We start from the raw sequence: 27,577 nt of genomic DNA on the forward strand, positions 1-27,577 counted from the left end.
CTGCTTAAAACCTGTTGCATTTGTGCTGCTGCCTCTCTGTGAGACACAAATTCTGCTGGGTGTTTTAGGTCCTGGTGAAATCTCCTCTCCTGTTTCTGGTTACACTTTGATATTTGAAGGCATTAGCAGATAATTAGCTAAAATTTAGCTGGTTTGCTCTTTTAAAATGAAAATTTCCAGGCTCTGACAGTGTCTGTAAGCAGGATGTGGCAATTGTAAGTGTGGAGCTTAATTCCCCATTTTGCCGTAATATCATGGAAAAACTCTTGCTAAGCTGGAGAGAAAATAGAGCCTGTGATCTCCCATTTTTCAGCAGAATTTCAGTGTCCTGAGCAGCACATAAGCTTCCTCCCACTGTGCTTTTATTGTCTTAGAAAACTGTGTGTTTTCCAAAGGGAAAATCCAGAGAAAAGAGCAAAGCTCCTGAGTCCACATGGACACCATCCTTGCCATAGGAAAGTGAGCAATATGTTTTTAATCTGCTGGAATATTTTTTTTTAAAAAGCTTCTTCTTTTTTATTATTGTATTTTACTTAGCAATAGCAAACCTTTGGTTCTGAAATTCTACTAATCCGGTCAAATCCCTCTTTCTTCAAATGCTGCTCAAGTTTCCACTGCAAAAGGCATTTTGGGAATAAGCTGAAAATCCTGTCGTTTGGGACACTCAGCCACTAGATGGGAGAAATCACAAAATTGTGAATAATAAACAAAAATGTTCACCTGAGACAGGATTTGCTCAAATCTGCCCTTTTCCAACCTCTTTCCCCTGCTCCCCTTACTATGAACACTCTCCCCCCTTCCTCCTTCCCAAAGAGATTTAGAGACATCCTAATCTTTTAGAGTACATGTGCTGGCAAAAGATATTGATCTATCAGATTTAGTAAACTTTACAGCCAAGAAATACATCACTGAAATGGGCTGTTAATCTCATGAGGTGCAGTTAATTTCATCCTCTGGAAGTGCGAGGTGCTGGTGGCTCTGAGGTGGGAATGGCATTTGGAAATGGGGACAGAAATGACAATTTAGGTGCAGGGGGATGATTTATCCACCCAGAGAGTTAAGCCAAATAACTGTGAGAGACTTATGGATCACGGCTGGTTCCCATTTCATATAAATCCTGCTGTTGAAACAGCAAATGACCACTCCTGTAATATAAATAATTCTTCAGTAAATGTTGGGGAGCGTATTTCTCGGGGCTGACACTTCCCTTACTGATGGAAGGAGCGAGCTGACAATCCTCCCCCGCTGGCAGGGCTGACTCGGGATCAGCTTCCATCTTCTGGAGATGGCAGCTACACGGGGATTTAGATAAGCTCAACGCCTTGGTGCTTGCCAGAGGTCTGGAATCTGTGCTTTTAGCCCAGATATTTTGGATAACACAGCCCCGTGTTTGCTCTCCCTCTGTGTTTCAGGTGAACCAAGAGGAAGCAGCAAAGCAGCCGCTGGAAAACGCGGCGCAGACGCCCGAGGTGGACAAAAGTCTGGAGAAGACACCCAAAGTGCCTTTGCAGCAGCCCACAGGGGACACCCAGGCCCAGGATTGCCAGGAGGGACCTCCCAGCCCCCTGAGTGAAGCCTCCAGTGGGTATTTTTCCCACAGTGTCTCCACAGCCACCCTCTCCGAGGCCCTGGCAGCGGGAAGCGATGCTGTGGCTCAGCCGGCAGGTCCAGCACCTGCAGGGAGTGACTCCCCTGCTCCTGCAGTGGCTCAGGTCCCTCCTGACGTTCAGGACAGGGCTTCTGAGAGCTCTGTGGCCACAAAGAGGGAGAATCCCCCCACCTGCAGCCTTCCAAGTGCTCCCCCCAGGCCGAGGGACAGCCCTAAAGTGAATGGGAAGTCTTGCACTTCTCCTTGTCCCAGCGAGCAGGGAAACGATGCCTCTGCAGCCACGGATGCAAAACCTTTTCTCTCTACCTCCACTCCAAAGGAGTCAATATCCAAACAATCAGTAGAGTCAGCAGGACAGGCCAGGAAAAAGGAAACTTCCACCGGGGCTTCAGAGCTGGGGTTCCCCAAAGCTCATCCCGACCAGCCCAGCGCTGCAGCCTCCCCCTTCAAAATCCAGAAGGTGAAAACATCGGAGCTGAGATCCTTTACCAGCATGCTGGGATCAGATCCCACCAGTTCCCTGGGCACAGAAGAGCAGCAGGAAAGAGAAAAGACCACGTCCAGTGCCCGTGGACTGAACCACAACGGGTCGGAGACAGCAGAGGAAAAGCTGGAGGTGATTTCTGACTCTGAAGATGCCAACGAAATTCCCGAGTGGCTGAAGGAGGGAGAATATGTCACAGTTGGCACCAATAAGACGGGCACCGTTCGGTACATCGGGCCCACAGACTTCCAGGAAGGAACGTGGGTTGGTGTGGAGCTGGATTTGCCTTCAGGTAAAACATCCCCTGGATCAGCTGGGAAGCAGCTGGGACAGAGCTCATCTTAAAGCTGCTTTTTTGGGGGTTTAGTACCCACTGGGGGGTTCATTGCCCATTGCAGGAGGCATTTTGAAAAGGAATATGTAAGAGGTCTTCCCTGCTGTCGTCTTTTTCCAAACCTGCTCTCACTCCCAATCCCTTTGAGATGCCAGCCCAAACCATTCTGTGATCCCTGACTGTCCCTTTTCAGCATTTCTTTGGCTTCTTGCACTGGAAGTAGGGATCAGGATTCCTTTTCCATGCAGTTTGGTAAGCAGTAGCAGCAGGAGACAGGCCTTGTGTCCACAGGATTCTCTTCTGGGCTTCTGCTGCGAGGTCAAGGGTGTTCAAAGCACAACAGGAGTTGTGGGATTTAGCTCAGAGGGACATTTAGGCCAAATGAGTTGCAACGTCTCTTAATAGGTGTTAAGAGGTAATAGGATTTTATTTTAAAGTAAGCTTTAAAATTGCAGAAGACTATTTCTCTGTGTGTGTATATTTATAGTGTATTTTTTAAATATATAAATATATATATATATAAATATATATATAAATATATATATATATATATATATATATATATATATATATATATACACATACACACCCCTATATATGTGAGAAGGAGTAGGAAATAACCGTCCACTGACCACCAAGTCATATATAAATAATTTCAGGTTTCTTTCGCCATCTCATTTGTCATCCCTGCGTGACTCTTACCTGTACAGCTGTGGAATTCCCAGAATTCAGGGTTTCCAGGATTATTTTGGAACCCATGGTGCAGTTCCTGGGGAGGCTGCTGCTGTTCCTGTGCTGTTGATGGGGGAATGAATGGGGTGTCTCCAGCACAAGAGGAGAGGAGGATGATGGCTGGAATTGATCCCTGCTGAAGTCCAGGCTTCTAAACCCCTTTCCTCTCCAGGAGCAGACTGGGGGAAGTCAAGGAGTGCCAGTGGAAAATCCAGGAGAGGTGCAGTGACAGTGAGAGAATTTGGGTTGCCCAGGGCTTGAAAAACTCCTTATTCTAATCTTTTCAGCCTGGGCAGTGACTTCCCAGCTGCTTTCAGAAAACTCTCTGGGGTTTTCCACCCTGGAAAGCAAACTGGAGCTCTTGATCCTTTTGCAAGCTGTAGTAGTTCCTCAGTCCTGGGTTTGTGCCTCATTAAAAAAAAAAAAATATATATATATATTTACCGATTCATTTCAATTTTAGAAGGTCACCTTCCCTCTTCAAGGCTGCTCCAGTGTTGATTCTGTAACATCCCACAAGCAGCAGCTTCCATGGAAAAGTCAGGAGGTTTTTGGCCTGATGAGGACTCAGCTGCTGTTGCTGGAATTTTTTTTTTTCACCCCCTTCTGTTTCCACAAGGAGTAAGACCCTGATTTGTTGGAGCATATTTGGCTTCTGGCACATTTGCAGCTTCACTTGGGGAAGGTGGTCACAGAGGGGTGTCTTGGTCACACTGCAAACAGGGACAGAACTGCAGGGACACGGAAATCCAAGTCTTGGACCCGACGTGCTGATGGTGGAAGGGAGAAGGAAACACCCCAAAAGCCAAAGGCTGACTTTATGTCATTTAAAGAGCTGTTGGATCTTTCCACCTTCCCTTTATGGGTGGGAGCAGTTCAATCCCTGAACAGTTTCCCTGAGAACTTTAAATTATTTAAAATCTGAAATAGAAAGATCTCAATAGAACCAGCATAGAGAAATTGTCCTTCCTTTTCTGTGGAGGGTTTACGACACGGCAAGAGCGACAATCAACTTCAAACTTCAGCTCAGAAAGCCAAAAGCTCTTCTAAATGTCTGTTTTTCCTTCCTTCCTGGTACTTTGGTAATGGAAACAATTGTTTACCACTTTTGGAGAATTTATAGAGCAAGTGGGGAGGAAGGACAAGCTGGAGTGTCCCATTCAGAGTCACTCTCCACGCAGTGGCCGTGCTGGGGTTCAGCAGGGAAGTTTTCCTCCCTCTCAGCACTTTCTCCTTGCCTCCTTCTCCGGGTGCTGTAGAATTTGCACAGAATAAAACCCATTTTGTAGGAAAAAATAATCCTTCCCTGTGAGGGTGGCACAGGTTACCCAGCGAAGCTGTGGCTGCCACATCCCTGGAAGTGCCCAAGGCCAGGCTGGACGGGTCTTGGAGCACCCTGTGGCAGTGGAAGGCGCCGGGGTTGGAACGGGACGGGATTTAACGAGTCGGTGACTCCCCGATTCTCTTGTGCAGGCAAGAACGACGGCTCCATCGGGGGGAAGCAGTATTTCAGGTGTAACCCGGGCTATGGATTGCTGGTGAAGCCGGGCAGGGTCAGGAGGGCCACGGGCCCGGCGCGGCGCCGCAGCTCCGGCCTGAGGCTGCAGGGAGCGGAGAACAGGAGGAGCGGGAACTTCTCCGGGTCAGCCTCCAACCTGGCCTCCCTCACAGCCCTGGCCAAGTCGGAAGGAGGATCCACGCTGAGACTGGAGAAGAGCCAGAAGAACGCGGAGAACAGGAAATCCTGGGCGAACTGAGAGCTCCCAGCCCAGCAAACACCTTGGGACGTGGCCGGGGGAGAGCCGGTGGCTTTGGGAAGCGAGACCAACCGTCCCAACTTCCAGTTGGTGGCAAACACTAATGAAGGGTTTGTTCTCTCTGCTCTGGTGATTGACATGATAATTCTTTGCCTCGTCGTGGTGCTGGATCCTTCGTTTCCTGTCCCAAGTCCTGGCGCCTCCGGGAACAACCGACGGCAGCCGGGGCCGGGTGTGTTTAATGAGCTCCTTCCCTTCCTCCTTTCAGAGGAAAATTGGTCAAACCACAGATTCCCAACAGCCACAAAATCCTCCCCAGGCACTAGTGCTTCCCTGGAAGTGCAGGGCAGTTCCTGAAGAACCTCCCCACAGTTACAGCTCTGTTGTAATTTCATCAGGGCTGTGTCAGTGTTGTGTAATCCGCCGTGAAAGGGCAAGGTGGGAATGATTCCAGACAGGCAAAAAAGTGAAAGTAGAACTTTGTTTGGAGATAAAGAACCCCTAAAGTCCCTTTATTTAAAGAAGCAGCAGCCCTTGGGTTATGTGGCTGGGACCAGTGCCTGTTTGGATCACTGCCCCATTACCCCACTCGCCTGTGGAAAGCAGTGTGGTCTTCCCCACTGGTTTGTTGAGAATGGGAGAAAGCCCGTGGCCAGCTCTGTCCTATTTTTGATTTTTGATCCATTTAATGTTTGCTCTCACCACGACAGGATCCCCTCTCTCACTTGCCCCAAAGTAGCAGGACCTTCTTAGTTTTTCCCTGTGGTGCAAGAGGATTTTTGCAGAGGTGTCAGCACTGAAGCGCTTCCCTGTTCCCCCACCCAGCCTTTGGAGACACTCGGAATTTTGCCAAGCAGGGTGTCTCTGTCCTCATAGCATGATCAATCCAGTCTATTTATTTTTATTTATTCTTTTAAAACATGAAATGTTTGCGCTTTACAATCATCCCCCGCCCGGCGCCGCACTCGGGAGCTCTCCCTGCGCCATCCCGAGCGCCGATCCAAAGAGGAGGTGCCTCTGTCGCCCCCAGAACCAGCCTCTCTCTTGGACAGGGGGAGGTTTGGGCTGGCTTTTATAAAACTTGATTTTATTTCTGGCTGGTTTTTAGCTGCCTGTATCACAGGGGACATATCCCTGTCCGTGTGTCCATGCACAGATCGGCTGACACTTGTTTTCCTATCAAATCCTGAAAAGCCACAGATTTTTCTATCCTGAGCTGTTTATATCTTGTTCAGTCATCACAGGGGGGATTGGACAGCCTGAGCAATAGATGTTTTAGCTACGTGGGGACTATTTAGGATGCTAAATTAATGATTAAATTTTAATATCTCTCCAGTCGCTGCCCGTGGGTATCCAAGTGCCTTAAACATCTGGTTCCGAGGTCCAAGGGAAAGCTCCATTGGTATCAAAGGAGATAGGGATGCTTAGTGAAGGAGATAATTATGCTGATTTACTGTAATTAATGTCATTTATGCAGAAGGAATAAAATTAAAATAGAAACTAATCTGTAGCAGAAATAAGTGGGCTGGGTTCCGATGCAGCCTGCGTAGAACTGCCAGGGGTTGTGTATCCTCCCAGCTTGGTGTAAGTAGTTTCAGTGTTTCCTAAATTTTCCTCAAGAAATCTTAATATAAAATGTACAGAGCAGCTTTTTAAAGATATTTTTAGTGTACAGTTTTTCCCTCTTTTTCCCTTTGCACGAAGCTCCTGTCCATCCAAGCCACGATGGGGGGAGGAATTTGGTAGTAAAGAACTCTGATGCTGAAATCCTGGGTTTTAAAATTAAAACTGGTTTTATGAACACAACCCATACAGTGAAGCTCTTTGTTTTGGGGTCTGAGGAATCTTGCCAATGAAAGACCACCCACTAATTAATTTGATGCCTCTTACACTTACAATTAGCCTTGTTGGTTCTCTGAACTCCACCCTGGTCGTGTTTTTAATTGCACTTTGTTCTGACGTGCTGCCGGAAGAAGCTGATGTGATGCAGCCCCTCCCCAGAGCTGTGTGTTTTTAGTCTCAGCATTTCAGATACTTGGATTTAGGGATGTCTTTAAAACTCCTCCGTGTTTGCTTGGTGGCCCTTTCGGGGGAGATGCGAAGGGAGGAACCTCCAAGTCCTTTCAAAGCCTCTTTTCTCGTGCTGCTGCCTGGGAGTCCGGGATTTCCCACGGAAAGGTGTCCAGGCTGCAGGAGAGAAGGGGAGGAGCAGAAGGAGCTGGGTGGGTGATTCCCTGTTCCTGCTGCTGGTTATGAACTCCTCCGGCCTCTTTGGGCTCCAGCCCTGGCCGTGGTTTGGTGTTTGCCCACTGGGAGTCGTGGCCAGAGGCTGATCCGATTGCTCCGGGCTGGATTCCCTCTCCTCCCACCCTCAGTTGTGTTGCAGAACCACGGAGAGGGGCATGAAGGGTGCTTTGAGCATCCTGTTTGGATAACTATGGGATGTCCCTCCTCTGGGATACCTGGTCCTGGAAGGAATTCTGAAATCTGTGCAGCAGGGCTGGGGTGATTCCAGGAGGAGCCCGCGCTGCCTCCGTGGAGGGAGGACCTTGCTCAGAGCTCTCTTGGTTCTCACCATTTCCTCTGGCTTCGGAAATAAAACCTCTCCTCAAATTGTACCCTAAAATCGCTGTAATGCAGCACAAGCTCCAAAAAGAAAAAAAAAACCATCAAATTTGGCCATGAGGGTGTTCCTGGAGGATTCCCTGACTCTCTCCTGCTCCCTCACAGCTTTCCTGGGCACGTGAGGCGTTTTCTAAAGGCGTTTTTCAGATTTTTGGCACAGTGAGTGCACGTTCCTCGACTCAAAGCCATCTGTTACTTTGCCCCAGCTAAGCAAACGAGAAAAGAGGTAAAAGTCATCGTGGAGGTAATAATATCTATTTTTTACTGATAATATTAGAAAAGCTCTACTCTCAGCCTAAAAGAGGAGGTGCTCTTAACTGGAACTGCCCAGCACTGAGGCTGGTCTGTGAATAGCTATGCAGATTTTTCCAAGATTTTCATGCACTTTATACAGGGAGGAAGAATATTTAATGCAGGAGAGTGTCATTTGTATGGAGTGTCTCATCTCCTCTGGCGTCTCTCGGGGGTTCAGTCCTGCTGGCTGTGTCCCTGAATTGGGGGTGGGTCTCAGATCCTTGGAAAATGGAGTTGGTGGCTTGGAAAGGCTCCATTCCCCACCGTGTTTGCAAGGCTGAGGATCCCTCCTCCCCACGGGGTGTCGGTGGCACCAAGCCAGCCAAGAGGAGGCTGCTCAGAGGGACTTTTTGGGGTTTTCTCAAGCCAAGCCATGCCTTTTTCCTGCGTTAGGTTCAGCTCTTGAGTTTTGATCTCCATGTCCAAAATCATCTGTTCACCCCGAGGTTTTGGCTCTTTGCTGTTCCACGATGTTGAGTTGAGGAAAACGAACAGGAGCAAATTCTGTGTGGTGACACCACCCAGGTCCTTGAACAGAGGGGTTTGTCCGTGGTTGGGGTGGAATGTTCAACACCCCCGTGCTCTCCTACAAAGGCAGAGCCCCCTCATTCCTCCCCACAGCGATGGAACCCCACCTGAGCAGGGCCTGGGGGCTGTCCAGCCCTGTCCACGGTGATGTTCCCGTTGTCCCACCGCCGGTTCCTCGGTTCTTTGCACAACATTTCGTTTTCCCAGTGCCTTATCCCGGGGCTGGGCGGCCTTGGGGTGCCTGGATTTTAGGGAATGAGGCGGTGAGGAACAGTGTGGGCTGGTCACACTTCACAGCACCTCGAGCGGGGTCACGATCAAGTGTCTTGTTCCTCCATCTCCCGTCTCCATCTTTGGTTTCTGCCCTGTCCACCGTTGCCAGACCGCGATCCCGTTGGGTTCCCCGGTCCCAGCTCGTGTGGCCCTGCCAGGGTCAGACTCTGCAGGGGCTCCGGGTACTTTAAATGAGCTGAAATCCAAAGAGACTTTGTAATGAGCTGTAAAGTTTTTAATTATTTCTGTACCATACTAAATTGACTGTAATATTGTATCATACGTACAATGCCGCCTGCAGGACCTGAATAAACGTCTTCTTTAGAGCTTTGTCTGTGCTTTGTTGTTCCAGTTAGTGGCACCAAAATGTTTAGAATGGGAGTAGTTCAGGGTGGAAAAGCTTCCAAAATTTATTCCAGTGGTTCCCCAGCACTGCCAAGGCCACCACTGACCCATGTCCCCAGGTGCCACATCCACACGGATTTTACATCCCTCCGGGGATGGTGATTTCAGAATTCCCTGGGCGGCTGTGGCAATGCCTGACCACCCTTTTGAGGGAGATTTTTATCTCTAATATCCACAGTGGGATGAGGATCCCGAGGACTTTTCTGCCTTGCTCCAGGTTGGCCTGTAGGGAGGTCGGTGCCTCAGCCCTGCCAAGGCCTGGGTGTGATGAGAACCCCCCTCAACATTTCGTGATGTCCTCGAAACCCCCTGCCTGGGCCACATCATTTCCTTTCTCTTTGGCACCGTTTCTCCCAAAAATGCATCTTCATGTCAGAAATAACTGGCAGGGTTTGACTGGGATTATTTTGTGTAGTTTTTCAGTTTATCTTGGCTTTTTTCTAAAGCAACAAACACTGCGTTGATCCCCCCCCCATCCCCACTGAAACTCGGCGAGCAAAGGATATTTTTATCAGCACTGTCTTGCAATCAGCACACGAAAACAGCTTTTTTTTTTTCTTTAAAGCCACTTCCCTTTTATGTTTTACCTTCTGAAAGGAAAAAAAAAAACCCTCTTTGGCTGAAACACAGGCGCTGTTTGAAGCGGCATCACTTTGTTCAAACCTCGCTCTTCCCGGAAGGTGGCTGTGGCACCTTCCCCGCGCTGCCGCGTTCTGTTCTGCAGCCAAAGCTGCCTTGAAAAGGCTCCCATCAAAAAGAGCAGGAAAATAATTTTTAAAAACCTCCAAAACTAACAAAGAACACTTTTTTTCCCCCCCGGTTTCCTTCAAATTAACGCCACTTCCATCAGCCTCGCTTGGCTTCAAACACTTCGGCAGCAGCCCCTGGGCTTCACCCCTGAGTGGAGAGAGGAGCTGCCCTGCCACGAGCTGGGCACATTTCCAAGGGGGTTTTGCTCACCTTTGGACACCAACCTGTGAGAAATTATTGTTTTTTTCCCTGATCAGTCTGGTTTCCCACCAAAGCAGGTGCGACGGGCTGGAAGCACAGCTTCTTTGCAAAGCACAGACCTCCAACGTGGATTTATTCCTCTTGTGTTTTTAAAAACATCTCCAAAATGGAGCTTTTCTGTATTCCTGGTTTCCAGCTGTGAAGGAGGGAGTGGGCTTCATCCAGCATCCCAGGTGTTGCAACAGACACCCCTAGAAGTGTTTTTCCCATGCCTGGACGTGTCCAAGGCCAGATTGGATGGAACTTGGAGCAGCCTGGGATAGTGGAAGTTGTCCCTGCCCATGGCAAGGGGTGGGACTGGATGAGCTTTGAGGTCCCTTCCATCCCAAACCATTCTGGGATTTTATGATCCCCAGCCTCTTCCCTCCAGAAAATTCCCTCTGCAAACACAGCAGCTCTGGCAGCTGATGATGGGGAGAGTTAAGATAAATTTTATCCCCGTCTTTGATGTCTGAGAGGCACAAGGAGCAGCCTGAAAGGTGTTTCCACCCCTGAAGTTGATTATTCATCATCTGCACCCCTCCAGAGTTGCCTTCCTCCCTGTTTTGAGGTGTCCATCCTGAGCAAACCCCCCAACCACAGCTGCACATCCTGATTTTAACCAGGATGGCAGGACCCAGGCACCATTTCACTGAACAAATGAATTCCTGTGACTTTGTGTCTTCTCTGCCACCCTGCTCAGCTGCCACACCACCTGCAGGAGTTTCTCCCCGTTCTGAGGAAGCTTTTCCCCACCCACCACCCCATAAACTCTGAGAACCCCCCAAGCTGCTCAGCCCAGCCAGGCCAGGGCCATAGAGCAACCCCAGCCCCCTCCTGCCGTGGAGGGCAAAATTCTCAAAGTCAGCCCTGCGCTCCAGAATTGGACATGGTGTGGTTGTGTCAGCCCTGGCCCCGGGCTCTGCTCCCTCCAGGCCTGCAGCTGCTGGAGCAGGAGACTCCCGTGGCTGGGATGGGGCTGCCAGGGCCCTTCCCGAGGCTCCGGGCACTGCTGGGGGAGGTTCCCAGAGGGAAGGGACCGTGCCCGAGGACACGACGCCTTGGTGTGACCAGCGCTGCACGGGTGACAGACGGCACCCGGCCAAGGGAGGGACAGCTCCACTCCCAGCAGCTCCTCTGGGAGCAAAGAGCCCCAGAAGGTCTCTGGAGTCAGCCCGTGGCTCAACCCAGTGATCCCACTGCTTCAAACCCATCATCATCCTGCCCACCACCTTCATCCCTTCCACAGGGGAGCGCACAAAGAATTGATTTTTCCCCAAACAAATCCCAATTTTTTACATTTCCTTTTTTATCAGGACACATTTTTGGTCTCAGACAAGTCCTGCACAAAAAGAACGTCAGAAGAAAAGGGTCAGTGTTGAGTTATACGTTTTTATTTTCTAATAGGTACAATACTAAAATAAACACAAATTAAAAAAAAGTTTTATTAAAACAAAACTGTACAAAAAAGCAGTTATACTACATTTTAATTACAGAACAGTCTACTGTCCAAAAGGCACTAATCCAGAATAGGAGATACAATGATACAGGACTCATATGAACTATTTTAATCAATACAATAGAGCACTTGTTTCTCTGTCCATTCACATACAGAAACAAGGACTTTTGCTACAGTCATTACACATTGTTATAAATATGAGCCCTACGTAGAAAGGTGCAGTATCGCTCTCCCCCGGCCGCGGGTCGGCTCTGACAAAGACAGGAATTAAATTTAAAAAAAAAACAAAGGGAACAAGGGGAGAGGTTGAAGGTTCATTTTCACAGCAGCTGCTGCCAGGGGAAGGTGTGATGGACATTGACCCTCACCTGCATTTGGGATGGAGGCTGGACCAGTTTCCTCAAGGGGCTGTGGTGGGACTGAAGGTGACACTCCACTAGATCCTGTTCTATCCCGTCTCCTTTGGCCCTTTGTTTCCCTGGACAGTTCTCTGTGATGGATAAATAATGATTCCCAAGCACACCAAGGGTTCCCAGCTTCTCTACACTGTTCCTTTTCTCCTCACAAGGAGCCATCAGCCATCGCAGATAAAGGCAGTGACTGGGAGGAGAGTTTGGAATGTTCTTCTCCACACTCAGCGCCTTCGCTGCGAGGGCACCTGGCATGAACCCATGGACACCTCTGAAGGCTGCTCCAACCCTCCCAAAGCCAAGAGCCAAAGTGCCCCGAAGCCACCAGGGCTGCAGGGGTGGATGTTCCTGAGGGGGCACAGAGAGTTAAAACCATCATCTCCCCAGCCTGACAGCCAAGCCCGAGAGCAGCCAGCACGGGGAGCACCAGGCTCCTCCATCCCCCGTCGGGGGTGACTGAGGTTCACCCCTGGGACCACCCCGGCACTTCCTTCTCCACCAGCAACTTCCCACCACGAAGATCTGCTCATCCTCCCTCCCAACCTACCCAATCCAATTATTTCCCCCCAAAAGGTCAGGCTGAGGAGCAGCAGCAGACCACGGAAACGTGTTTAGGGAACAACCACGTGCAACCAGAACATGAATATTCAACTTCACCACGCCGGGAAATGAAGCATCTCGTCCTTCAGCTGAACAAGCAGCCCTTAAGATCAAGATCAGGGTGGATCCGAAGGGGATGAGGATGATGATGAGGATGATGATGATGAGGATGATGATGAGGGGGCATCACCTGACTCGTTCCCTGTGGAGGAAGGAGGTTGGACACGCGGCAGGAGAGGGATACTGCACCTTTGGAACAGTGTCATACACATAAGACAAAGACAGGCATCTGGATGTTAACAAAAATAAGTAACAAAGAAATATGATTAAACAAAATCTCTTCTCACATCATCCTATACTACATCCTCCTTCTGCTTAGCAGAAAATTGTACGTACACAAAAATACAAATACACAATTTTGTAGAACAGTCTGATTTTAATATATTTATATATATTTATATTTATATGAGTGGCAGGTTAGTTCATTATATAGAGCTTTTTGCACTTTTGGCTCATATGCAACAAGGCTTTATAAATTCAGCTTTAGCTTTCATTCAGGTTTTATAGCTTCTTGAAACATTTGTTTTCACATTTAAAGCAGCATCCAATTTGCAAGAGGAGTTGGTGGTGGCTACAGCAAGGATCAGGTCAAGAGGTTATTTGGGGGCTGGGGGGGGGAGGAGAATATACATTCCAGTGTGTGTGTGAGCGAGTGTGAGTGTGAGTGTGCGCTAGTGCTCATGGAAAACTGACCAGAGGGTGACCACACCACTCCAGGATCCCATGGTTACCTCCTGAGGTAGGCAGGAACCTACAGCAGATGAGACACAGGGCCCAGCCGGGGCAGAGCAGCAGCTGGGTGGGTGGGAGAGGCCAGGGCAGGGACGGGGCACGGCTGGTCCTGGGTGTCACCGATGTATCTGGTGGCAGTGACAGGAGGCAGCTGGAGCAGGAGGAGCGCAGCCGGCGCCCGCCCCCGGGTCGAGGGCACGGTGGGACAAAGTGGAGACACAGAGTTGGGATGTGAGGAGCCTCCCCGGCCCTGGCTGGGGTTTTGCTGTTTGCGTGTGGCTCCGAGGCTGTCCCACCGTGCCCTCGCTCGCCCTTCTGCTGTCACCACCATCCGCTGCCAGGGACGGCCACTTGTCACTCGTCACGCTTCCCAAAGGCATCTCGGAGCGGGGCCAGGGTCCGTGCGTGCCACAGGCTCCACAAGCGGTGGATTTCCATCAGGAACCTCCCGATTTCCATCAGCAATGGATTCCCACGGGATCACTGCTTCTATCAGCACCCACCCACTCCCCAGAGGCTGAGTTTCTGTCCTCACAGCTTTCCTTGCCAACAGTCCTTTCCCAGGCCTTCCCACCTCAGATGTTGTCAGAGTGAAAACATTTTGTTGCTAATGAAAAATAAAACATCTACACGCGGACTGCTTTCATTTGCTGAACCCTTAAGTGGTACTAAAAACTCCTTCATAGTGTTTTTTACCTCCTCTCACTGTGGTCAGAAGAAATCCTCTTTTAATGAAATATTTTAATCTATCACTGATACCTTTATACTTTAAACCCACATAAAATTCTCACCTTTACAAAATTATAACCACCTGCCAATAGTTCAGGGTTATTTGGACAAAACGTTTAGCAGGTTCCTCTATGACCAACCTAGAAATAATTAAGAATATAGGAAGAAACTGCCTTTGGGATTCCAGAGAGGTTCTGGCTGCCCCATCCCTGGAACTGTTCCAGGCCAGGTTGGATGGGATTTGGAGCAACCTGGGATAGTGGGAGATGCCCCTGCCCATGGCTGGATGATTTTTAACCATTCTGTGATTCCAAAAGAGGTGATTAAAGAAGCACATCAGCTTTTTCCACCCAGATCTGGTTTTCCAAAGGTGGGCGTTTTATCACACAGAGCTCTTTGTATCTGCAATCCAAGAGGCAGTTTCCTTCTGAATTCCATCCTCTTTGCCATCCACCCCAGATCAGAGATTGCAAACGTTTGGCTGAGGAATGAGATCCCCCTCCCAAAAGACTGAGAACCAAGGGGGGCAGCACGAGGAAAGAACGGGGAGTTTCTCCAGCCAGATTCTGCTGGGCTCTGGACTCATTGGAGGGATGAGGGATGCAGGGAGGGCTCTTTTCTTAAGAGGGAAATGAGGTCTAATCCTATTCCTCCAGCTCACTCTGGAGTCCTGTTCCTCACTTAGGCACTTTTTAAATCGACACTAAGAAAAAAAAAAAAAATAAACTAAAATGAAAGAAGTACTGCACGTATCTCCTGCTTCCCGGGCTTTGGGAAGATCATAAAGACCAAGAGGAAGACAGCCAAGGCAACGTGTCAGGAAAATGGTCACAACTGACTTTGACTCGTCACCCTTCCACAGAAGTGCTGTGAAACTAAACTGAGTTTAAATCTGCTGTTCCTGGGTCTTCCTGAGGGCACAGCCTGTGCCACGGTGGCACGGTGGCATCCCACAGGACGTGACTTCCAAAGGGACACCGGGCTCTCCCAGCCTCACCCAGCAGCCCTGGTGGGAGAAGTGCTGCCCAGAACTCCAGCAGCAAAATCAGGGAGGCTTTGATGAGACTCAGAAAGACATTCCTGGAGCCAACAGCAAGGGAAAAGGGCTTTTTCCCTTTTACTGGGTGATAGAATGGGGAATCTGTCCCTCCCAAAGACCAAACAGGGCTCTGACCCCACAGCAATCAAAAACCAGTCACCAGCTTCAGGTCAGCACAAGGCTCAGGATGACACTCAAATTCACAAAGAAAAGAAAAAAAAAAGAACAGAAAACTCAGTGGATAACACTGGAAGATGGGAAGCTCAAAATCCAAACTCTGTTTTCACTCTAATTTTTCATTTGGAAAAGTGACTTCAAGATTTTCCAACTATTTTCAAGCCTAAACCAACTTATGAATGATAATGATAATAATACTAATAAGCTACTCTGGCTGCAATGAGGGATCCCTAACCCTGGATAAATGAAGTGTCCAAGGGAAGCAGCAGACTCCTGGGAAAGCCGTGCAAATCCAGGCATCCTGTCCCAAACACCCACAATAAAAGCAGGCACCCAAACCAGGAAAATTGCTCCAATCAAGGTTCCAACACAAAGGGCAAGCAAGGCAAACTAAATTGGAACAGAAAAGGCCAGGCTGGAAAGGGCTTGGAGCAACCTGGGATAGGGGAAGGTGTCCCTGCACATGGCAGGGGGAGGAACTGGATGGGCTTTAAGGTCCTTTCCAAGCCAAACCATTCCATGATTCCATGACAAAAACATTTCCACCTTGTCCCTCTCCCATGGTCCAACCACCTGATTTCACAGAGGATTGTGCAAGTGAAGAACCTGCTGTAAATTGGCTGAATTTATGAGCTGAATTTTTTTTTTTTTAGCAGGCCAAAGTCGATAAAATTGTTCTTATTTATTTCATATATACTTCAAGTAAGTAATGGATACAGCACCATCTAAAAGGCCAAAGGAAATGGGAATGTCTCCCAGTAAACAAATCTTCCCATTAAAAAAAAGACTAAGTAATAATAATAAAAAATTATACTTAAAAAAATGCTATTTCTGTGTTTTTTCTAATCATCCAAACTGCAAGGAAGGAAGGGAGAAGAGTCTGAGAGCTGAGAAACCCCAGAGTAGAAAGTCTGGGAGCTTCTGCCCTACATGGATTGCTTTTTATAGGGTGGAAACAACACAAATCCCTTACTTGGAGGCTGCAAGGACAACAGCTTCAGGTCAGAGCACTTCAGAACAGGCAAACCAGGTAAAATGGGATTATCGGGGTGTGAAGGAGCTTGCATGAAGATAAAAAGAAATTATTTCTATAAGTAGCACCGAAATCTGGGAAAATAATGTGCCAAATTCAGTACTAAGAATCAACTTGAGAGGGAAGCAAACAGCTCAGAGCAGTTGAGGAGGGCTGAGCTCAGACTCCACAGGAATTCTTCCAAGGAATGCAGGCTCCATGGAGGAAATTAGGAGACACCAGTTTAGCAAGAGGGCTTGTGCTGGCTGTGGGATTTTTTGAAGCCCTCTGAAAATGGCATTTGTGAAAATCAGCTGCTGAGGCACTGCAGCCTGAAGAAATGGTTGTAGTTGATCAAATTCTATTTATGCTGATTTTTTGGGGTAATGGTACAAGATTTTTATTGTGTGGAACTGGAACTGGGGTTAGAGACATAAGGCACAACGTGTTCTCTGATGGAAAGTTCTTGCTGCAGAGAACCCCTCCAGAACGCAAATCTCTATAAACTATTCAATATTCTGAACAAGTTCTAAAGGTAAAAGACACAGTTTATCTCTTTGGAGTCACAGTTTTACAATTAAGGCCAGAAGGGACCAGTGTGTCACCTACAAGGAGACCTTGGAGGTTGGGTGGCCTCCCACAATCCTGATGCAAACTCCCTATTCCATCTACTTCATTAAAAAAAAAATAAAATTAAAAAACCAAACCCAACCCTAATTGAAACTGTCTCTCTATTCTGCATCACTCTTTACAAATTTATCACATATATCCAATGGATTTATAAACATTCCCACATCTCAATAGCATTTATTTTCTCCATGACCCTGGAGACAGAGGACTGAGAGTTACAAAACTCTATAGAAGAAAATTCGTGTAAGTAAAGAGCTCTGAAGGAAGAAGTGCTGAACTGTTTGAATTGTTTGTGTGTGCCAAGGTGGGAATGTTTGGTTAAACTGAATGGGAACTCTGCAGGGAAACCTTCCAGCACCTTCCAGGGCCTCAAAGGACTCCAGGAGAGCTGGAGAGGGACATGGGACAAGGGATGGAGGCACAGGACACAGGGAATGGCTGCACACTGCCAGAGGGAAGGGCTGAGTGGGATGCTGTTAGGAATTCTTGGTTGTGAGGGGGTGGCCGGGCTGGAATTCCCAGAGAAGCTGTGCCTGTCCCTGGATCCCTGGAAGTGTCCAAGGACAGGTTGGACAGGGCTTGGAGCAGCCTGGAATAGTGGGAGGTGTCCCTGCCCATGGCAGGGGGTGGGATTGGATGGATTTAATGCTCCTTCCCATCCAAACCATTCCAGGATTCTCTGAACTGGCTCTGTGAGAGAATGAACAAAAGCACAGCTCAAATTCCAGTGGCAGCTCCTAAACCACTGCAATTCTCTCAGGATCAAAGAGTCCCAGGTGTTTCCCCTTTTCAGGGAGCAGCTCCAGATGCTGTGCAATACCCCTGGGTGTGTCCCAGCAACACCCTGAACTCCTTCACCATTCCAAACCCAAACTCATCCCACTCCATCCCACTCACACTGAAGTGGAGATGCTCCTGCTGCTGTTTTCACTCCATAATTTTACCAAGTTTTCAAGGTAAGAACAGCTTGGATGTGTCAGGGACAGTCTGTGGCATGTTGGGCTGGAAAAGATCTGCTCACAGTGCATAAAGGAAATGGGAAACCTGGTCAATGAGTTGATATTTGGAATTCCTGGCTCTGGTTAGCTCCTGAAGGGTATTTCCCACCCTGTCCCTACAGCCCTGTCAAAAAGAGACAGCAGCAGCTTCATCAGCAGGCAGATTTAAAAAAAAAAATTATCTGAAGTCAAATATACTTTTAGGAATGGAATAAATGCTTAATATTCTTAATGGAATATACTGGGTGAGAAATATTAATTAATAATTTACTTTCATTATCTCTTTGCCCTCCTTGAGCGATCTGACAGATAAACTGTGTAAGTAAAATGTATTTTTAAATCTCAAATGATGTCAAATATATCTCAGAAGGCTGAATCCAACCTCTTAATTAAAGAGGTGGGTTATTTAAGCTACATATGCCATCTTGCCATAATATGGAAGACTTTAATTAGTTAAGGAGAAGGGAGAGGAGGACGGGAAGCTGAATTGAGGCCAGTGACAGCAGCAAGCGAAAATCTAAAAATATATTTTCTAAAACAGAAGTCGTTCCCATTGCTATTGTGAGTGGAGTGGTGGGAACTGTGCTCAAAGTGAAGTACCCACAGCCACAGGTCTGCTCTGAACTGGGATTCACACTGATTTCAGTGCAAAGAAGCTGAAAAGTAACTGGAAGATTTAAATAAGAGCCTAAGGAAGTCCCTAAATTCTCTCGAGGATTTTTTGGTGATAGGAAGCTGCTAGTTTTACTAAATGTGACTCGAGAGTCCCTCCAAGCATCTTTACACACCAACAAAATGTGGAAACCTGCCTGGCAAGTGGAGAACAGCACTATGGAAAAAACTGGTCAAGAAATTTAAGGGCAAAAATGGAGCAGAGGCTCTGCAGTTTCTCAGTGGGCAAAAGATACTCACAAAAACACATTTAAAAGGCACAAAACACCCTATGGCAGATGCTTTTGGAGAATCTAGCAACAGATCAGGGGAAAATGATGATATTTTGGGTCACCAGCAGATATCCTGGGTGAATGGCAAGGATGGTGTCCAGCCAGCTCTCCTGTGGGGTTATTTTGAGAATTTTTTTTTTTAAGGAAAAAGGGGAATTAGCTCCTGTCACTACACTGTGTTAGTTGAGAGAGCAGAGCTGGAGAACATGGCAACAAGTGCTCACAGGGCTTCCAAGCAGGGAATGGGAATTTGGAGTGGCACCCAAGAGCCAGGGACATTTCCCTGCTCCAAGAACCCTCCACCTGCAGGGAGGTGAAAACTCGGGATGAATCCTGTGGAGCTTCTCTTCATCTCCTTACATCCAAAATGAGCCAGGAGAGCTAAACCAGGCCCTGGGCAATCTGTTCCCAGGCTGTCACACAACCAAATGTCCTCTTTGTCTCCCAAACTCGCTGGGAGTGACACGCACGTGGAGCAGGGAACACAGAATCAGGAGGAGCAGCTTTGCATAGAAAACTGAGCTGGGTTCAGTCCCTGCTGCTCTAAGTCACCATTCACTGAGGTCATTATTTAAGTTTACAGAGGAGCTGTGTTCCAAGTGTCACTAATAACACTGGTATTAAAAGAGAATTAGGGGGCGGGAGATCTTCTGTTTTCAACCACAGAAAAGACAGAAATCCTTTTAATCACGGCCATGCCAATCCCCGCAGTTCTAAAGCTGCTAATTACCCGTCAGGGACACCCAGCCATTGAAAAGAGCTGCCATCACTGTGACTGCCATACTCCCATGCATTTATCCTGCCCATCCCAATTACCCTGGCTGCAGCCTGAAAGGATTCAGCACAAGTGTGCTGGGTGTTTTGATCAGCAGAACACACCCGCTGCCATTGAGCAGAGAGGGGATAAATGGCAGAGGGAGGCTTCTGCCAAGGCAGCTGAGGGAGAGATGCTCTGCACATACAGAAACATCAAAGGCCCATCACCAGCCGGCTCCAGCTCAATGGTTCAGCTCATTCCTGCTTGAGCTCTTGGCTGGAGCACTCCAGACCTCCCTGAAAGAATGGGAAAGAGCTCCACACTGCAGCCATCACACCCTTTGGTTCTTTTGCCGCATCAACCTGATTAAAAGGGACATTTAAAATGTTTTGTGAACTTCCACCCGTGTTTCAAATAGCAAATTATTTTCTAGCTCCATGGCAGCTCCATCCCTGGAAGTGTGCACGACCAGGATGGACACAGGGCTTGGAGCAACCTGGGATAGTCAAAGGTGTCCCTGCCACTGGCATGGGTGGGACTGGATGCTCTTTAAAATCTCTTCCCACTCAACCCATTCCACAATTCTCTGATATAAACTACAAAACAAACAATTCCAGGCTCTTTTTAAGTGACAAAACCTAAGGCCAAGGATGGCAACAAACTCTTCAGTAAAAGAGTTTAGAATTTTTCTCCCTCTGCCTCACTGCTGCCACTGAGATAAACTTCCATTGGTCTGGTTTGATTTACGTTTGTTGGACAAAACCCAACATCAAATCACTGTCACCTTACTGACAGGCCTCAAAACACTCAACCACGCTCCCCTAGTTGTAATACGTTTCTCACAAAGGAAGAAAAGATAATTTCAGTGTATTTTAAATTTGGATTTGTAGCTGCCATCTCTAGAATGCCTCTGGTTTTCATGAATGTGCAACGTCTTTAGGCAGACAGTTTAAACACTATAAATTTGACAGGAGAAAGAGAGGCTGAAATGAAGGTTTTAGGGCTGTACCAAATCCCTTTTGGCCAATAACTGATCCAATATCCTGAGTAAAAATCCCAGCTGCTCAAAAGCCCAGGGGGGAATGTTTTAGGTTGAAATATCTCAACTCTTCTTGGGAACTGCAAGTTATTTTTTGGTCAGGCCATCAACCTTCTTTTCCAAGGAATCACAGTGAAAACTCCACAAAACTCCATTAGAGTAGCTGGGATCAGGATCCAACCCCTGACTGCTGCTACAAACACACCAAATCCATGTAAGGAACATATATTAAGGTCACAGACATGTAACACAATTCTAAGACCAATCCTGCCAACAAAGACTCCTGCCAAAATGCCAAAAGCTGCACCAAACCAAAGATTATTGCCTAAAAGCTTAAGACTTTGTTCAAAATAATATTATCAAGTTAAATAACTTCAAAGAGTGCAAGAGCTACTTGAGTGAGAAAACTCAGATAAAATACGAGCAAAATTTTGACGAAACCCACTAAAATTTGCTGGTAATTCCACAGTGAGTTTGAAAGAAGCTGATGAGGACTGGGAAGTGGGGGCTGCACCATGATGGAGCTGGAGTGGGAGGAGGAACATTATTATAAATATTAATTAAAATGAGCAGGGATAAATTAAAAAGAGTAGGGGAGGGGCTGGAAACCATCCCCAGATGAACACTCACAGCTCAGGACTATGGGCACGGTCTCACAGTGAATTTAGTAATTTCCAAGGAAAATGTGACTGATGCCAGCTTTGGATTCCAGTTAGGATCATGCACAGGGAACCAACATCTTGCATCAAGGCAGCAATTTTGAGTTTGGAAAATTCTTACACCAATTTTAGTGGGTTTATCTGTATGAAAAATAAAACCTACTTCAGCTGTCACCTTGCTTTTCCTAGAAGTGGCCAACAGCATAAAGGGGGATCCAAGTGACCATAACTTGACTTTTTCCCAATCAAACCCTTTCAGCTCTTAATAATCAACAGTTTGTGATTTACTGACCCAAAATTTCTGGCTTACCACAGTAGTCACCAGTGGTCTAGAGTTAATCCCAATTTTTCCTGAAATTAGGTTCAGCTATGTGGAGTTTCTCACTTGCACTCACAGCAGCAAGACAAAGATAAGTCTTCACAAATGAAGGCAAAAACTGATCTACAAATCACAAATGTTACAAAACACATGAAAAACTTACCAGTCTGATGTTAGGCAATGAAACAAACAGAGTAAGTCAAATTTCCCTGAAGAACTGTGTAAACAGAGCAAATAATTAATGAAATCTCTAACTTATGGCTTGATTGGAGCCTGGAGCCAGACCCTGCAAATAAAGCTCCTCTCTATTAGTAAACTAGAAAAGATAATTTTTATGAACAGCAAAACAGAAAAAAATCCTTAAAAAATTAACAGAATTTATTAAAACAAGTCAACATGTACAAATCAGAACTAGGCAACACCTCAGCCTGAGCAGGTTTGCACAGAATCAGAGAATAATTTCGGTCAGAAGAGACCTCTGGAGGTCTCTAATCCAACCCTGTCCATCCAGTTGAATTCTGAGTATCCCCGAGGATGGGAATTTCACTGACTTTCTGGGCCATTTCTACCACTGAGCATGAAAACATTTCTATTTATATTCATCTGGGATTTTCCTTCGTGCAACTCTAGCCCGCTGCCCCTCAGGGTTTTGCTGGGCACCTCTGAGAAGAGCCTGGCTCTGTCTCCTCTGGAATCACAGAACATCCTGAGCTGGAAGGGACCCACAAGGATCATCAAAGTCCAACTCCTGATCCTGCACTGGACCCCCAAGTTAAAATTAATTTATTAAAACAGTTAAAACCCAAAATCTGGGATGTCCCCAGAGCCAGCCTGGACAATCCCAGCTCCTGCAATCTCCCACTATGTGAATGTGCTCCAACCCTACCATCTGCCCACGCAACGGCCCCACAAATGATGTACAGAGGGGTCTAAACCCTTCCCATGACTTCCTGAAGGCTCTTAATGAGATTCCTTAATTGCTGCAAGGGTGCACTGCAGACTCACATCCGGCACAGGACTTCACTATAACCACACGTGCGTCTACAGGGTATTCAGAAGATCAACAGAAAACAAATCTGCTGATTTTTATCAACTCATAAGGCTTTTGCAAATGTTTGGGATCTCATACTTCAGGAAAAACGGTGGGGGAATTAAAGAAAAACCCAACACCAAAACAATCCAGAAAAGAAGTGGAGGTAGAAATTGTTGTTTTAAGAAGATGGTCAGAGACAACTACTCAAGTAAAAGGACTTTATGAGGGACAAAATATCAGCCAGAACTCACTCTACAAAGATAAAAGCAATCTGTGACCATCACAGATGAGGAGCTTCTTAAATTAACTTCTTCTCTGTTCACAGAACAAAAAGGTAGCTTGGATGTGCCACCAGAGCCACTTCACGGGAACCCCCAGAGAACAAACTGCAGTGACTCCAGCCTGGCTACAACAAACTGCCACTCCACTGCAGTGCTACCAAAATGAGGCTTCATTTCCAAGGCAGCCACACACAGAAAGACAAAGACAACTCCCATATCACGGAAAAAACCCCAAAAGAAAGAATTCCAGGATTGCTGAATTCCAGGACTCACCCTCCACCGATTCTTTCACTTACTCCAGATCACATTCACTCATCTCGGTACCATCGCATCAGCACCTGTCCCGTTACAGGTAATTCACCTCAAACCAAAAAGGCATTGACCAGCTGCAAGTGGCTCCTGATGAACTTCCAGAATGATGGAAACAACCTGCTAGGAGCAGCCTGGGGACAGCTGAGGTGCCACTCATACCTCCCGATGCCCAAAGAGAAGCCAGAACAGACACACCCCAAACGCTGACCCCACGGAACCAAGGGGTTGATTCCCCAGATATTTGATATTTTGTCTGCTAAGATGACAATATGGGAAGGTAGAAAACTGGGTATTTACAGCCCAGGAAGATCTGCCAATCTCCAGTTGCTCACAAGGGGGTTTTTACCTGTTTAACCTTCAGAGGAGATACTGATGTGGGATGTCAGCAGCTTCCTGACAGTGACAAACAGAATTAAGACCAGATTATTCTACATTAGATGGTACAGACACACAGTTTCAGTGGTGCTACTTTGATCCTGCATCACATGAACCTATAATCAGGATATGGAAGTTCCAATACTATTTTTATTCTTCCCTGTTGCTTTAAAAAGGCAAAGCCTCAACCAAATGCCTTTTTTTTTTTTTTTTTCAGATACTATAGTAAGCAATAAACAATATTTCTTCTAGAATTGCAGCTGTCCAACAGTTTGAGTCTGTTCTTCTTAGAATGAAACAGCCAGAACAAATGGTGGTGGCGAGCCCAATGTAAAGAGGTCATCGATTATTAAAATCTCCTTACTATAAATCGTGGATGTTGCTTGTCAGCTCAGTGTGTGACTGTGGAATGAATAAGTAGGTAAAATTCCACTAAGGCTCGAGTTTGCTCGATCATTCTGCTGTGCAAAAATAGAAATAAAAGCTCTTCCCATCCTTTCACTCCTAAGTACCAAAACATTCATACAGGCAGTAAGAAAATAACTGCAGTGGTGCAATGGTCACTGATCCAAGTCCTGCCTTTCCTGAGTCCACCCTGACGCTACTCGTGAATTTGCCTACTCAAGAAATGCAATAAAACAGGAAAAAAAAGATGGCTTCATTCTGCTCCAGTGATCTGTATCTAAGGAAAGCACATAAATTCTCCAATGAAATCCATAGGTGGAAGGCGAGGCCAAGCCCTACCTATAGATCTCCCAAGGGACAAAGGGGTGGCAAAGGAGAGCACAGGATCTCCTCGGCACGTGGGGGAGCAGCTTGTTCCACATGGACAGAAGAGGGGCAGCTGATCTGGAGGGCTCAGCCTGGCTCAAAACCTGCTGAGGAGCCACGCTGGCTCAAAACCTGCTGAGGGTTAAGAGGGAGGAAGGGATGAGAACAAGGCGAGTAACAGGAATTTCCCTTCGCTCCACCTCGAAAGTGGAGGGGAGCAAAGGGAAACCCATCCTTGAGCTGTTTTCCCCTCTTTAAGCTATTCCCACACGAACTGGGAAGATAAAGCGGAATGTGGAGGAAACGCTATGCAAACTTTTATATACGTGTCCCCATACAAAAAATTTCCGTAGGTTTTTAATTTGTTCTCTGTTAATGTACCACAGCCCTGCCCGTCTCTAACGCTTCTCGTGCTGTTTCCATCAAAACGTTTCCTCTTACCGGCAGCAACATATCATTTTATCAGGATGCCAGGAGATCATTTCCACACAATGCTAGCAGATGTAATTTTCTTAGATGCACACACAGTTCATCATTTAGATACTAGATGACAAGGTGATCGCAGGGTGACTCTGTAATGCAAGTTTGCTGTTTGGTATTTGGAATTCTCAAATGATAAAAAAAAGACTTATCAAATATAAATATCTTTAAGAAAAAAGTAACAAAAGTGCTACATATGATCAAGGAAAACAATTCCATTAGTTCCTGCTACTTAGAGTAGGTTTGCTTTACAAATATTACCACATCCATTATCAGTATGGCTTCCAATTATTAATTAAATTGCTCGTAGCAGTATAGCTTTCTCACACCTTAACAAAGACAGAGTAAAGAGAACACAAAACATTCACACCCCATTTCTCAGGTAAGAGATCCTCCTGCCTTCAAACAAACAAAAAAAGTTTGTATTTAGGAGAATATTGATGCTCTGATGGATATCTAGCAAGGGTCAGATGTCGAATTCTCCAGTAACCTTTCAGGCTAGTTAGGACGTAGGCATTACTTACATGGGCGTGTAAAAATCCACTCACCCATTTTAGGACCTTAACAACCTTCCTGGAAAACATTGCTTTCGAAAGTGGCAAAGGGGAGAGGGGAGTAGAGTAGGGACAGAAAAGGTGAGAGAGGAGGAATTAAAGGTGAAATTGTTAATGACGGATGGATAAGAGTCTAGACCTCTTCTGAGCAGGCACTGCCAGCCATGCCAAGAACGAGCAGTGGTTCTGAGAAGCGGACTGCTGTCCATTAGACATTCAGCTCATTTTTCATTTGATCCCAGGCTGGGCTTCAACCATGGTCGCAGAGGCAGAAGGCAGCACTTCTCCACTAAGCCACGCAGCTTGTGAGAGTAGAGGATGTCTGTGTTGAACATGTGAGCATCAACTGAAATGTGGGAATGTGTTTCCAATGGACATTCTCGGCACAGCACCCGAAAGTAAACGGAGTCACTGTATGACCAGTGAGGCACGGCTTATTGCAGCTGGAAATCATTTATTCCCATGCTGGAGTGGGGTTTCTAAGTGTTCTTTTTACTCTCTGTTGATACTCCCAGTCTGGTGTCCATCGACCCTGTGCCACTACCTCAGCTTGCATCCTTTCAGTCTCAGGGCAGGGAAAGCGTACGGACTATCGGTTTCAACACCATCTCTAAGGTTATCCAAGATTTTAAGTGTAGCCTAAGACCTGTAATTGAGGGCTGTCTAAAATACCTGGAAGCACTTTGAATGCTAAGACAGAGCAGCAAGATTTTTTTTTTTTTACCTTTTTTTTTCTTTTTTTCTTTTTTTTTTTTTTTTTGATTTTACCTTTCTAGCCACTGGGGGCCGGGAGAGGGAGGTTGGTTGGTTGATTGATTATTTATTGGGAATTAATACTGAGAGAGTATACGCAAAGGCTGAGGGCACCATGCCATCTTCACAGAACAAGACCCTAACAGCTAACTGACGTACAAGAAACTGCAAAGTTATACTGTAAGAACACATATTAAGGACCGAGGAAAGTCTGCTAAGGTGCTACGTCTAAAACTAAGTTACTTCTTGCTTTGACCCTCCCCTTTCTTGGCATCAGTCGTCGTCCAGAGCCTCTGTCTTGATCTCGTTGGCTCCTTGCCGGGCCAGCGCCAGGATGGTGTGGTTGACTGCTGCCATCTCCACGGCTAAGGAAATGGGGTCTTGGTGGTCACTATGGCTAGTGCTGTCATCCTGGGAACCATGTGGGAAGGAGCAGAGAGAAGCAGGGTTATTCCACAAGTCCAAAACCACAGCGGGGAAAACAAATGTGCTGAGGGATTGTGGGGGGACAGAGCGGGGTCAAAACGTGGGTTTAGGACTGGTTTCCCCTCACTGTGCAGACAAAGGTAAATGAGGCAGGGAGTGGGGGAAAATATTGAATTGTAAAGGCAGAAGTGATACACGAGGTTAAGTCAGGAAAGCAAATTAAGACAGGAATCGCTGGGCATGGCACAGGACCATGCTTATAGCTGGAATCTACAGTTCTGGTCATCCCTGGCCATGGCATGAGATGTGGAATGAGATGACCTTCAGGGTCCCTTCCAACCCAAACCATTCTGTGGGTTCTCTGATTCCAGTTGATGCCACGACAGAAATCGAAAAGGCAGAGAAAAGAAACATCCCAAGGGAAGATGTTTCCTCATGAGAAGAAGCTAAACAGAGTCAAATCTTCCAGTTTGGGGAAGAAATGGCTGATGGTTGATATGATAAATGTTTATTACAAATAACTGGACAATAAAGAGAACAACTGCCCATGGTTTTTTATGATCTAATAATCAAAGACGCTCGCTGGAATGATGATGTGATCCAAGGCAGCAGTGGAAGCACTGCTCACATAGCACAGTTCAGTTCAGGATTCACTGATCTTTACATCACACAAAAGTAAAAATGGCTTTAAAAGGTGTATGTTTGACAAATCCAGGGAAAATGAGTCTGCTAGAAATTATGGAAACACAGGAAGCCTCTTAAAACTACTGACTTCCAGAAGCTGGAAGCTACTAGAATGAAATAATTCTATATACTTTAGAGAAGTACTTTTTTTTAACTGCTGCTATTGACCACGACCATGACACAAACTGAGCCTAACCCTTGATCCAAGGCAGCATCCTGTGAAAACACTGAATTCACACGGATATAGGGGAAAAGATGCTGGAAAACTCTTTGAATGCTAAGAAAACCAATGACTGAAGGGGACTGGAACCAC

At 46.7% G+C, this 27,577-nt stretch overlaps 2 protein-coding genes across 17 annotated transcripts in view; one reads left to right on the top strand and one right to left on the bottom strand.

The window, feature by feature from the left end:
* The window catches only part of KIF13B (kinesin family member 13B), a 120,203-nt gene extending 111,241 nt beyond the window's left edge, over positions 1 to 8,962 (top strand). For all 4 annotated transcript variants that reach the window (XM_077782478.1, XM_077782479.1, XM_077782480.1 and 1 more), the window contains 2 exons: positions 1,413 to 2,385; positions 4,633 to 8,962. In XM_077782478.1, the coding sequence (XP_077638604.1) occupies positions 1,413 to 2,385; positions 4,633 to 4,916 (1,257 nt within the window). In that variant the 3' untranslated portion in view covers positions 4,917 to 8,962. The remainder of the gene's footprint in view (positions 1 to 1,412; positions 2,386 to 4,632) is intronic.
* Positions 8,963 to 11,409: 2,447 nt separating this feature from the next.
* The window catches only part of HMBOX1 (homeobox containing 1), a 118,207-nt gene continuing 102,039 nt past the window's right edge, over positions 11,410 to 27,577 (bottom strand). For all 13 annotated transcript variants that reach the window (XM_021541339.3, XM_021541343.3, XM_021541335.3 and 10 more), the window contains one exon: positions 11,410 to 26,565. In XM_021541339.3, the coding sequence (XP_021397014.1) occupies positions 26,428 to 26,565 (138 nt within the window). In that variant the 3' untranslated portion in view covers positions 11,410 to 26,427. The remainder of the gene's footprint in view (positions 26,566 to 27,577) is intronic.

Source organism: Lonchura striata, chromosome 3 (genome assembly GCF_046129695.1).
Source record: "Lonchura striata isolate bLonStr1 chromosome 3, bLonStr1.mat, whole genome shotgun sequence".
Taxonomy (NCBI): domain Eukaryota; kingdom Metazoa; phylum Chordata; class Aves; order Passeriformes; family Estrildidae; genus Lonchura; species Lonchura striata.